The sequence below is a fragment of the Xenopus laevis genome, chromosome 4L (genome assembly GCF_017654675.1).
Source record: "Xenopus laevis strain J_2021 chromosome 4L, Xenopus_laevis_v10.1, whole genome shotgun sequence".
In the NCBI taxonomy this organism is placed as follows: Eukaryota; Metazoa; Chordata; class Amphibia; order Anura; family Pipidae; genus Xenopus; species Xenopus laevis.
The window spans coordinates 82,347,201-82,360,314 of record NC_054377.1 but is presented as its reverse complement, the minus strand read 5'-3'; the positions used below and the strand labels follow the sequence as shown (position 1 = coordinate 82,360,314).

At 41.1% G+C, this 13,114-nt stretch overlaps 1 protein-coding gene across 2 annotated transcripts in view; it reads right to left on the bottom strand.

Moving 5' to 3' along the window:
• Window positions 1-3,824, bottom strand: part of plpp3.L (phospholipid phosphatase 3 L homeolog) — a 39,701-nt gene extending 35,877 nt beyond the window's left edge. Inside the window, exon 1 of one of the 2 annotated variants that reach the window (XM_041589347.1) lies at window positions 3,124-3,824. In XM_041589347.1, coding sequence (XP_041445281.1) covers window positions 3,124-3,262 — 139 coding nt within the window. In that variant the 5' untranslated portion in view covers window positions 3,263-3,824. The remainder of the gene's footprint in view (window positions 1-3,123) is intronic. The other variant, NM_001093922.1, reaches the window with a different exon arrangement.
• Window positions 3,825-13,114: the final 9,290 nt, after the last annotated feature.

The window sequence follows — 13,114 nt, the reverse complement described above, 5'->3', positions numbered from 1 at the left end:
AAAGTTTATCACAGCACAAGTCACATGTCTGAGGGCAGCTGGGAAACTGACAATATGTATAGCCCCATGTCAGATTTCAAAATTAAATATAATATAATCTGTTTGCTCTTTTGAGAAATGGATTTCAGTGCAGAAGTCTGCTGAAAAAAAAAATTCCCATGACAGTATCCCTTTTAGAACATTGTACTGTTATCTGGGGTCTTAATTCTGGACTTCTATTGCCCTTTAGGTAAAGTCATAACCCCTCCTGTGACTGTCACATCATGGCAATCCTGGGACAATAAAAAGTGGAAGAAATGTTTAACACAATGTAGCATATTGTAAGTTCCATGGTGTAACACGTTTACTACATAGGGCAAAAAAAAAAGGAAAAAACAGTCAATGAAAAATCCTAAGACAATATCAGTTCAATACAGTAGTCATTATAAAAATGGAAACTTGACCCCTTCATCTTTTTTTTTTTCAAGCAATCTTCCATCTCATAATACCCTTACTCTTCATTGGAACACATGCCTAATCTTGTATGACACTTCCTTAAAGTATATTTATCGGTAATGACTGATGGGAAAGGTTACAATCTTTCCACACTTGGCAGAAGGTAGCCGAACTTAATTGAGTTTGAAACTCCTAGCTCCTCCATTCCGAGTTCCATGGCACAATACAAACCAGATGCCCTTGAGCAATGGTCTGCAAAATACATTTTGCTTTTGATATCTTAAACTGAGATCAGTTCAGTAACAACTTCAGTAAAGAGAACCGAAGGATAACCTACTGGTGACATAAAATGTGAACTCAGAAAAAAATTGTGTACATGTGTAACCACACAGACACACACTCACTCACACACACAGCCTTGTACAAACAGTACCCTCTACAGGTCATGACCTTAGTAAAGGCTTCATGAAGACCTGGCTAATGGCAAGAGAGGGAACAACACAAGCCAAGAGCATGACAGAACAAGTAGTGGTTTTAACTGGCAAAGGTAGTGTCAGTAAAAATGTAAACTGACTAAACCACTATAAATGAAAGTACTTTAAAGTAAATCTCAGTGACAGTATATTTGTATTTAAGGTAGGGAAGATGGATCTGGCGCCTTTCTCTCTGCTCATCAAGTTACAGTCATTAATAACTAGCAGCTTTCTAATACCAACAGAGAGCAGAGCAAAGTCTTAAGAAAGTCAAACTTCTGGCCTTCTGTGAGCTACAACATTGCCGTTAAGGTTGCTGGGTATTGTAGGCCATGCAAAAACTGCTGGAGCTAAGAGCTTAAGATACTTGATTACCACTTATGATAGTAACAACCATATGTCGTCAGTCAGTATTGTGATGAGCTACATGAAAGCTTGGTCTTTATTACCAGTTGTTACAGAACACAATATTGCAACAATGTTAATATTTTTCATTGAAGACTTGCCAAAAAATATAACATTTCTTTCTATGAAGAACCTTTCTAGCTGTATGAATTGCCTAAAAATATATCTGGAACCATGCACACAAACCACAAACAAGGTTAATTGGTTATTCCACGGTTTTATGAGTAAAGTTCCCTAATCTGCACTTTGCTTGCAGCTCTGTACATAAAGGTTCATCTAGCAGCACACACTGCCAAGTGCAGAAAAGGACCAAAACAACTCAAGGCAGGGGGGGGGGATGCTTGGCTCTTTGTGGAATACAATACCTCTAAATAAGATTGCTGTACCCCATGACTGTGTTACCAGGGTGTCTGAAGAAGGAGCTTTCTGCTTTTGTCAGACCACAGAACTGCAAGTGGTTGCTGCTAGGCTTTAGGGAGTACTCACAATTTGGTTGTGGTATGGCAGTAGGAATGTCAGCACTGTGATAGGCATTAAAAACCGATCAGCATGCAAATAGTTTCCGTGTTATTTATAGATTGCATTAAACCTATATGCTGCATACACTTGTTGAGAATATATGGGTACTGTGTAGGGGTGTAACTTTGTGTAAATTTCAGTGGTTGTGCTCTTTTACCCTCTGGCCAAGTTTTTGTGTTTATGGTGTACAGCTATTGATAATGAAATAGGATGTTTAGATAGTATAAAAGCAAATCAGCCAGACAGCAATTTACATATCAAAGTTATATACACAAGGGCTTAAGTGCAACATGATAAACTGGTCCAGAACATTACTTTTTATTAGGTACTTTCCACAAGTAGAAGAAATACAATTTTTTTTTCAATATTGATAAAATGTGACACAAATGGCTGTTCCCGTTACATGACAGTGGGGGAGAGTAGCATAAGGACACAAAGGGGCAGATTCACTAATTCGAATTTTTTTCATTCGAATCCTTCACTCGAAGTTAGTGAATCTGCCCCCAAGTGTCAAAGTTTAGGAGATAATATGATGATATCACGGGGTAGGAATATAAGACTAAATCAATCAGAGTTATGGTGTAGATATGTGTTCTGCTCTCATATACTGGCAACTATACAACTTTCATGCAGAACTCCAGGCAAACTTCTCAACAAGACAAATCTTTAATAGGAAGCAGGTTATGAGTAGTGCAAGGCTTGATGATTTCAGTCCCGCATACTTTGAGACCGTCTTTTTATTAAAATTCTATTTGGTTGTTTTGCAGTGTGGTATCAGAGTAGATCTGGCTTTGATTAGCAAGGAATATTTAGGTTACTAAATACTGTGGGCAAGGTGGAGTGTTTAAATGAGAGAATTCTAAACTTCTAGCAAGTTCCTAGTTAACCCCAGTTCATTGCCAGAGGAGTAATGTATGGTGTGGGTTGTCCAACCTGTGGCTCTCCAGCTGTTCAACCACCATGCCTAATAATAATGCCAAGAGCTAATCTAGGTATTCTAGTACTCTAGGCTGGGCAAAATGTTGGGGCTCCATAACTTTAAGTACAACCTGCAGATCACCAGCTATGATGAGCTGTATAGCATGCATAAAAACAGATAGAGGCTATATTGCCCTTGGTAAAGGCAGTTCTGCTGGAATTTGTCAGATGGCATCAGTTGGTGTGCCACATGTTGGGCAAGCCATCCTTTGGTTGAGTGCCCATGGGCAGCCAAGGAACTGGTGCAGGAAAAAGTGATGAGTTAAGACTATAAAATGCAAGTAGCAGTGGGGCAGGAGCAGAAGGTACTTACCCACTACGAGACAGAAGACATCCAGGAATATGAGCAGGACTTTCCTGCAGTTGCTGGTGCCATTGTTGTTGTTTAGTGCTGCGGTGCCCCCGTTCCTGCTGTCGGGGCCCATGGCTTTGTCATACTTGTAGTTCTGCATGCTAGACGAGCAGCTAGAGACGATTTTCTTTAGATCCAGGCTGCCCAGGGTTGCGCACAGCTCAGTGACTTTTGTCCCTAGATGTTGTTGTAACCACCAATCCCTCTCTGCGGAGCAAAGTCCTTCAGCCTCCCAACTTTTCACAAGTCAGTCCGAGTCGCAGGAAAGTTTCCAGCTCGCTGCGATTCGTTACCGTGGGAAGATGATTCGAAGTTGTGCCGCAGTCCTGTGTGTCGGGTTGCAAGTTGTCAATGAAAGGGGGGAGTGAGTGCTGATACAAAGCGCTGGCAGCCTGTTGCACAAAGGCTCAGTCAGTTCAGGCTTCTCTCTGCCTGTGCTGCTCGCCCGCTGCCTTTCTGCACTTTTATTTCCACCCCCTAAAATAACTGCCTGCTCTTGGCTCACATGGGATTTCCATGTACAGCCCCCTTCCTGAAACTGACTTATACATATGATAATTAACTGCACATTTGTTTCCAGCAAAAAAATCCCGAAAAAGAGCTGAGCCGGACAGAATGCGAGAGCCCCTAGTGTTCGCAGAGATAGGAAAAGAGTTGCTCAGAGAAACTTGTGGCTGCAGGGACTTTAGGGCTTCTGGCCACGCCCCGTGGGGGGAGTAGAGAGAAAAAAAGAGGATAACTTGCATAACAGGTAATTAGGGTGTGGGAGAAATATAGAGAAGATAGTGAGCATGGCACAGAGGGGAAGAGGGAGAAGAACACATTGTGAGAGAGAATGGCACATGAATAGGAACAGAGTTTGGGTTGTGAGAAATGGCAATAGACTGTAGAAAAGGAGTGAGAATAGCACCATTAGCACCTGACAATAAGAATTGCAAAGGGCAACAAAATGTGGAAGCCTGAAATATAAAACAAATCAGGTGTAAAAATGGCTGCATCACATAATACTGTAAAACAAGGAAGAGATGATGATCGAAAGGAAAAGGTTAAAAAAAAAAGACTCTCACAGTATTTAATGTGCTTAGGGTGTGAGTCCTTGTAGGTTCCCACAGCCTCTTGTATACAATCTGCACTGGATGCCAGTTCCTACAGCCTTACACTATAGAATGTGGATATAGTGCCAGTACCCAAAGAAACTTACTACATGTGGTGCCATTATTCATATTTTTCTATGTGATTGGAGTGGCAGTGCCCAATGATTTTTACTATATAATGTAGTTGGGGTGTCAGTACCTACTGCTAGGGATGCACAGAATACACTATTTTAGGATTTGGCCGAATCCGGAATCCTTTGTGAAAGATTCGGCCAAATACCAAGCCAAAACCGAACCCTCATTTGCATATGTAAATTAGGGGGAAAGAGAAGCACATGTTGCGCACAGTTCAAAATTTTTTGACTTTTGATTCCAAAACCTGCTAAAAAAGGTTGAATCCCAAACCGAATCCTGGATTCAGTGCATCCCTAGTATATAATCAGCTATGTTTTTCATTAAACACACTTTTCGGAGGCGGGAGTTTAAAGAACTTGGCCTTAAAATGGGCATGGTCTAATTTGTGCCACTGTGCACTGCGTGGGCCTCACCACCTCTTCCTCCTCCTGGCCTATAATCATATTTTATTTATATCCTGAAAAAAAATGGAAAAATAAAACATACAAAAGGAAAAAAAAACACATTACAAAAACTTCCTCTAGGTATTGTCTGTCTCTCCAGGGTGCACAACCCTCCACTCAAAAGGTGGCCATACACATGCCAACCTCTATGGTAGCCAACCTCATTCATCCTTACGGATGTATATCTTAGGTTAGGGCAATGGCACACAAGGAAGTTAGTCAACTGCAATACATCTACATTTTTTACACAAAACAGGCATAAAGTGCCAACATTTTCTGTGTATGGGGGATGGGGGGGGGGTTCAAGCTATGCAACAATACAAGAAACTAGCTTAGAGGACCCTGCTTGCAAAAACTTGTAGTTGACTTGTTCATAAATCTCTGTTTCCCATGAGTGCAAAGGAATTATTCCCATTCATACTTTGCACAATATACACAATTTTCTAAAGGCCATATTGATAAAGCTGTGGGAAATATTTTCCACTAAAAATGATTCTAGGCCTGGAATAACCCATAAAAGTCAATGGGGTAAATAAGGCATTTTGCACATCCTTTCTGGTGTAAGCATATAGTGAAAAAAGCTAACACATGTTTTGCCTCAACTTTTTCCATTTAACGCATCTTATTACACTAGACATTATTGTGGAAACAATTTGCTTATTATCATTTTGACAACTGGTTTAATTGACAGTTGCACTGGCTGAAAAACCCACATTTCCAGATTCCATTGCTCACTGAAAACATGATTTTTAAAAAATAATAAAAAAAAAGCTTACATTTAGAGATTGCAATACAATTAAAAAAATTGCAACAAAAAAAACCAAAAACATAATCATTGTAGCATTTGCTTGCAGTGCCATGATGAATATTGTTGTTTTATATGATTCTATGAAATACAGAGTTAAAAGCGGAGGTAGTCCTAGAAATTCATGGAATTTTACTGATTCCATACCATATTCTCAATTATAGTTTGCCTTGAATAACATCAAGGAAAATATCAAGTCTGGGTGCACTAGACCTTATTAAATCCTTGCATATGATGTTAAATGCTTAGAATAAAATGTTTTAGGTACACATTAGAGACAAGTCAGAAGACACTTACTGCAGACCTGTCTAGACTTAAAGAGCTGCCCACCATACTGGCTTAAGAGCTGCCTGATAAAGATCAACAGCAACTTTCTGGACTGTTGCATAGAGGCACCCAGATGACAGAACTGTAATCTGAAACTAGCAGTAAATCAGATGCATGGTACAACATGCTATCATAGAGCATAGGGAATTGTAGAGAGAATGAAAATCCCTATGTTATCTTACAATCCAACTGCTACACTAGAAATCTAGAGTGCTCAACCACCAGTCTTCCAAACTATTACTGAATGAAATTTCCAGCATCAGTAGGCTGCTCCTGAATGCTGGGTCTGGAGTTCAAATATATATGCAAGGGGGAGTTTGAATTTCCATGCTAAAGTAGGCATATCTAAGATGTGGGATCTGACGGAGGCACATACTGAAGATTACAAAAATGATTGTGTCTTCTACTCCTGTTCAACACAGAGGAGGAGGAATAACTTAATTAGTAAAAAACTAGACTCTGAAAAGCCTGTGCCTGATTGGCAATGGAACACCTTGGTGGTGGTAACTCCCTTTCACATGTAGTCGCCATGTTTAACCAGCAAGGTATGCCATTGACACAAGATTTTTCTTTCTTTTAATAACAGATATGGAAGGGCATTTCAGGGGCCATGGTTCCAGGGCAGCCATCGGGGGGGACAGGGGGGAGAGTTGTAGGGGGCCCGAGGGTAAGGGGGCCCCAGCCACGCCATACTTACTTGATAAGCAGGGCCCCCCATCTTTCTGAGAGCTGCTGACTTCGGGAAGGCATTGACGTTTAAGGGGCCCTGACCACCAATTTTCTTATAATGTGGGGGGAGGGGCTGGCCACCATTTTTTTTTTCTCATGTGGGGTCCTAGCCACCAATATTTTTTTATGGGGGGACCTGACCACCAATATCTTTTTTTGTTTTTTTACTGTGTGGTGGGGGGCGGACCTGTGGGGTGGGGAGGGCGCAGCCCAGGGGGCCCAGGAAATGTTGTCGTATGGGGCCCTGTGATTTCTGATGGCAGTCCTGCATGGTTCTACCTGAGCACCACACTGTTAAAAGTGACCATAGCCCTAAAGGGGAGGAGTATGAGATAATAAAGGCAATGTTTGTCCCACCCATTCAACCATGAAAACAGGGGCATAACAAATGAGGAAGTGGTCAAGAGGTGGTTGGTCTTGTGAGGGGTATAGCTCAATGGAATTCAAATGAATATATGCAAAAACTTAAGGGAACCCTAAGAATATTTAAAGGTGTCACAGTAACTCCTTGTTATAGCTCTACATAACAACTAAATTAATTTCTCTATTTATTAATATAACTGTAGTTGACTACTAGAAGCAATGTCTTGGCTGGTTCAGTACTCTGATGGAGAATAACCCAGTATGGCTAAAGAAGTCTGTATAGGATACTGCCTGAAATTTACATATGGAATTAAAACATAATAAATGAAGCAAATGGAACTTTACCTCTGTCAAAGTGTAGAGTGCCTTGAATCTTTGTTTAGTGCTGCCTATAGTTGCCATATGTCAAATTAATACAAAACGTAAAACTAAAACAAGGAATTATTCTTGAACTTGTTCATATAGCTTTGAGGTGAAGCTTAGTATACTATTAATGCACATTCGGGGATTTGAGCCAACGTCATAAATTCTCCCTGTTCGTGTTTGTCTTTGAAGGATCATCTTTGAAAATCCCATAATTATATGAGAATGAATATTGACATCACAGAACACTGATTAACAACTTGGCTTGTCAGATGGGCTTACAGTTTAATGGGCAGACATGGGATAATGGAAGGGAACTGTCTCTCTGTATAAAGCGGAGGGGGAAGAGCAACTATTGGCCTGTTTATTAAGCCAATTACATTCTTTCACCCTCAAGTCAAAAGGTTCTTGGCCTGCTATTACATGAGCTTTCCCAGTACCAGTAATATAAGCTCACTCCACCCAAAATATAAAGTCTCATCTAAACAGCAGCCTTTGGTTTTCTGCCCCTTTTTTTCTTCCCTAGAGTTGACTATTCCACATTTTCATATGACAATTTCATATGAATTTCCCATGATCATCACAAAATATCAGCTCAGTTATACTTTTATGGCAAGGCTTTATGCTTATTAGTTAACTGGCTCACACAGGCAATACATCTGTGCAAGATAGAACTGGAGCAAGACATTTTGTGTATTGTGAGCAGTGAACAAAGGCTAAAACTATGTAAACCTGGAATATTCAACTTGCTATACTCCAGCTGCTGAATAACCAGATTGCACCTAAAATACATATTCAAGGGGTGGCATAAGAAAATTGGAATACAAAAACTAGCAAAAATGTATCAAACAGATAATTATTAAAGACTTCTTACACATGTTAAAACACTACTGTCTAGATCATACTAATAATGTTGAACATCATCTAGTTCATGTCTCATGATACCTTTAGCCGATGTGAATAACAAAGTACTTCTTACAGTGCTGCTCCTCTTTTGTTTCTGTTGACCCTGAGGGGGAATTATCAGCAGCCTACTTATTTACAGCAGGAGGAATGTTAAAAAGAAAACAGATTGCGAGATCATAATTTCTGGTTTTGAGCTGTCTGAGAGTGAAAGTCAGCCTGTAGAAACATATCCCTGAAGTTCACAGAATTCCAAGCAGCCAAACCCATTTTACACAATGTCAAACTGCTATCAACAACAATAAAGCAATTAAAAGCTACTTGCAAGGGAAAAGAAAATAAGGAAATCTGGTAAAAAAAATAAATTGTAAGAAATTGCTGTGGTTGTGCCACCTCACCACTTCCTAATGGGGGTTCTCTGTGCTATATTTCCCTGTGCGGAATAGAGAGAGTAATTAAAATGGCTTTCTGTGTATATGGATAAATGGGTTATGTAATAAAAGCTTTAACATTTACTACACATCTAGTCACTTATAGAAACCAATCAGCAGGTAGTATTTACCAATCATGAGTTTACAAGCAAACATCTTATTGGTTGCTTTGAGTCACTGCACCTGAGCAAACTTTGTGCCTTTATTTACATATGGTGCAAAGAGTATTTAATCTTACTTAATAGTTTCTTTAATAAGAAAGAATACAGTATGTAGGATAATTAACCTCCTACTTTAAAGACAAAGGGTATTAGAAGTCTAGAGTTCTGTGACCATATAAAGACAGAAGGCCACAGGCAGAAGAATGTGCCAGACGTGGGCAATGAGGATTAGAAGTATAGAGCCAAATGGTTTTCTGTGCAGCACAGCACATTGCTTTTTTTTGAGCCACATACAACCACTAACTGACATTTCTCTAAATGGAAGGAGGCTAAGGGCTTTTAGACATGGGTGTTTTTTCCTGCAGGAGCGCAGGAGTAGACGCACTCATTTATTGTGAAGGGGGCTGTACTCACACAGACGCATGTAAGCGACAAACGCAGGTGGGACATAGCATGTTGCATTTCACCTACGTTTGGTGCATACATGCGTCTGTGTGAGTACAGCCCCCTTCACAATAATTAAGTGCATCTACTCCTGCGCTCCCCTGCGGCTGAACGGAAGAAAGACAACCCAGAGGAGAGCAGGAAAAACCGCCCGTGTGTTAGGGCTCTTACAGACAAGCGTTTTTACCTGCCCTCCCCTGCGTTCCGTTTTTCTGCATTCAGCCGCAGGGGAGCGCAGGGGAGCGCAGGGATAGACGCATTACATTTTTTCCAATGGGGCTGTACTCACACAGGCGTGTGTAGGCGCCGAACACAGGAAAAATGCAGCATGTTGTGTCTCAACCTGCGTTCGGCGCCTACACGCGCCTGTGTGAGTACAGCCCCATTGGAAAAAATGTAATGCGTCTATCCCTGCGCTCCCCTGCGGCTGAACGCAGAAAAACGGAACGTAGGGGAGCGCAGGTAAAAATGCTCATCTGTAAGAGCCCTAAGAGCCCTAAATTATTGGAGATAAAGGAGAACCACAGCCTCCTACATGAATGTTAAACGATTCACTCTCCAGCTGTTGTCTGACTACAACTCCCAGGAACTCTGACAGCTGCATGCCAGTTTAGCAACAGCTGGATGGCCGCAGATTGGACATTCCGAGTTTATCATATCATTCAGTGGATAATGAAGCAGATCTGTTTCTTTTTATTTTCTTATGTCAAAACATAAGTATATGTTTTTCTTAAAGGGATATATCAATCTATTATAATATTTCTGAGCAAGAGATACCCTTCATACAGCATTTCCACATTTCCACTGCATGGCTTATGCTCAAGGTCATATATAATATTATAATGACAGGTTGCCTTTTGTGGTGCCCAACTCATGTGCTCTTAGTATTTTATCATCAGATTTCAGTTTATCCAACATGCATCATGCCTTAATAATGTAGGGCGGCCCTATAAGTGCAAATAATAAAGGGCCAAGGGACACAAAATGTGCACCCCTTAGGGCCCATTCACAGAGCACTTTTGCTCCTTGGATTGTTGATACAAGCTGTGTTCTACACCTTGCTCTAGCTTAAAGATTCAGTGCAAGGTGCAGAAAGTGGTCAGGAGTCCTGTACACAGTGTATTCTCTAGTGCAGTGGTCCCCAACCTTTTTTACTCGTGAGCTACATTTAAATGTAAAAAGACTTGGAGAGCAAGCATGAAAAAGTCCATGAGGATGTCAAATAAGGGATTTTATTGGCTGTTTGGTAGCCTCTATATGGACTGGCAGCCTACAGGAGACTCTGTTTGGCAGAACACATTGTTTTTATACAACCACAACTTGCCTCCAAACCTGGAATTCAAATATAAGCATCTTGTTTGAGGCCACTAGGAGCAATATCCAAGGGGTTGGAGAGCAACATGTTGCTCACGAGCTACTAGTTGGGGATCACTGCTCTAGTGCTTCCCTGTGCCTTATGGCCCCTGGCAGGACCACCATCAGAAATCGCAGGGCCCCATACAACAAAATTTCCTGGGCCCCCTGGGCTGCGCCCACCTCAAGCCCCACCTACAGGTCCGCCCTCCCCACCCCACAGGTCCGCCCCCCACCACAGAGTAAAAAAACAAAAAAAATATTGGTGGCTAGGGTTCCCACATGTTACTAAAAAATAAAAAGATATTGGTGGTCAGGCCCCCCCCATTATAAAATATTGGTGGCTAGGACCCCACATGCGAAAAAAAAAATCGGTGGCCAGGCCCCCCCCCCACATTATAAGAAAATTGGTGGCCAGGGCCCCTTAAACTTCCATGCCTTCCCGAAGTCAGCAGCTCTCAGAAAGATGGGGGGCCCTGCTAATCAAGTAAGTGTGGTGTGGCCGGGCCCCCCTTACCCTCAGGCCCCCTACAACTCTCCCCCCTGTCCCCCCCTGATGGTGGCCCTGGCCCCTGGTGTTCCCTAATTTGTTAGGGTCGCCCCACATGCCACTCTTCTATGTATACATTGCTGCATTCAGAGTAAATAACAGCTTTTTGTATTCCATGCTAGAAAGAGCCTTGCCATAGAGTGAAATAATGTTTGCCCATAGACTTTCTTGGGTTATATTTAAAGCTGTCACAATCAGATTTACGGCTCTTACTGATGAGCGGTTGAAGCTGAGCTCCTCTGCGTTCCGTTTTTCTGCGTTCTGCCGCAGGGGAGCGCAGGAATAGACGCATTAAGTTCTTTTCAATGGGGCTGTACTCACACAGGAGTGTGTAGGCGCCGAACGCAGGTTGAGAGGCAACATGCTGCATTTTTCCTGCGTTTGGCACCTACACAAGCCTGTGTGAGTACAGCCTCATTGAAAAAACTTAATGCATCTATTCCTGCGCTCCCCTGCGGCTGAACGGAGCTTCAACCGCTCGTCAGTAAGAGCCCTTAGAGACTTGTGGCAGTGAGTGGGTTAATGCACCAGTTGGCTCCTAATGGGCAGATTACACAGGTCAGCTGATTCCTATCTACCATCAATTTTTATGTTTCTGGTAGGGAAAATGAATCCTTGCAGTGATTAGTACTCTAATTACAACCACGTTGCAAATGCTGTCTGGTCAAGAAAACTAAACTGCTTTCTAACCCTAAGGTCAACAGATAATTGCATAGGGAGGATCACATGAAGAAAGTGAAATGTGGACAAACTCCACATTATGTGGATATGTAACATAAGCATGTTCCTGCATGCACTCTTTCTCACCCATAGCAGTGACTGATATATCAGGGCTCTCCAACATGCTGTCTCTGATAGCCAAAGGCTCTCTTGCAATTCAATAAGAGCTAGAGAGCTGTAGATTTGCTTACAAATAATGAGGCCCAGCTGGGAATACTATGCCTTGCAACTGCAAAGGACAGTCTGGCAGTACAGTACATACAGGAAAAGCTCTAAATTGGGTGGCCCAATGATAAATTAATATTGATTTATAATTCATCTAGCTACAGTCTAAAATCAATTAGAAACTGCAAACAATAAAGGGGATCTCTTACTGCAATAAAACAGCTGTGGTTGTTTATTTCACTTTTTGTATAATTTTCCTTTGAGTTAGAGTACTAGCTCAGTTCTATATTTTTGTGCTGCAAAAAAACATTCATCCTGTTTGGACATTGGATATTCCACCAAATCACCCACATGCTCCCCACCCTCACTTCTACCTATAACAACCAATTGCTTCTGTTATCAGCCTTTTTGTTTGAGAAACAGGTTTATTAATCATATGTGGTTGTTTGGTAGATTACAATGCCAGAATCTCTTTGAAATGCTGACGCCTCATATCTGATATTGGCAGCCTGAATTTAATTCTTGCAATGGTGTAACCATGTCCAGTTGCTTTAAAAGAAGTATAATACTGCCACCTAGTGTTTATAGTGTGCTAGGAAATAAAGTTGCTTTTTGTAAAAGGGAAGGAAAATGGTAGAAGAATCACAAAAGTGGTATGTGTCTGAAATTTTGATTAAAGTAAAATAAGAAATCATGGAATGACAAACTAAATGTTTTAATGGCATTTTTTATTTTTTAATGCAAACTTCATCAAAATGGTGTGTGCATCGTAAGGACTGAAGTAGTGTTTCATTCAAATTTCAAATATAATTTGACCTTATTAAAGTAAGAAAAAGAAGTTTATTATAAAAGAAAAGGTATACCAATTCTAATTATTCATAAACTATTCTAACAATTTGGTGTGATTTGCAAAAGGCCTTCGAAATTCAAAGGTAGTGTGCGAAGGTACAATTGCCAAAATGCACA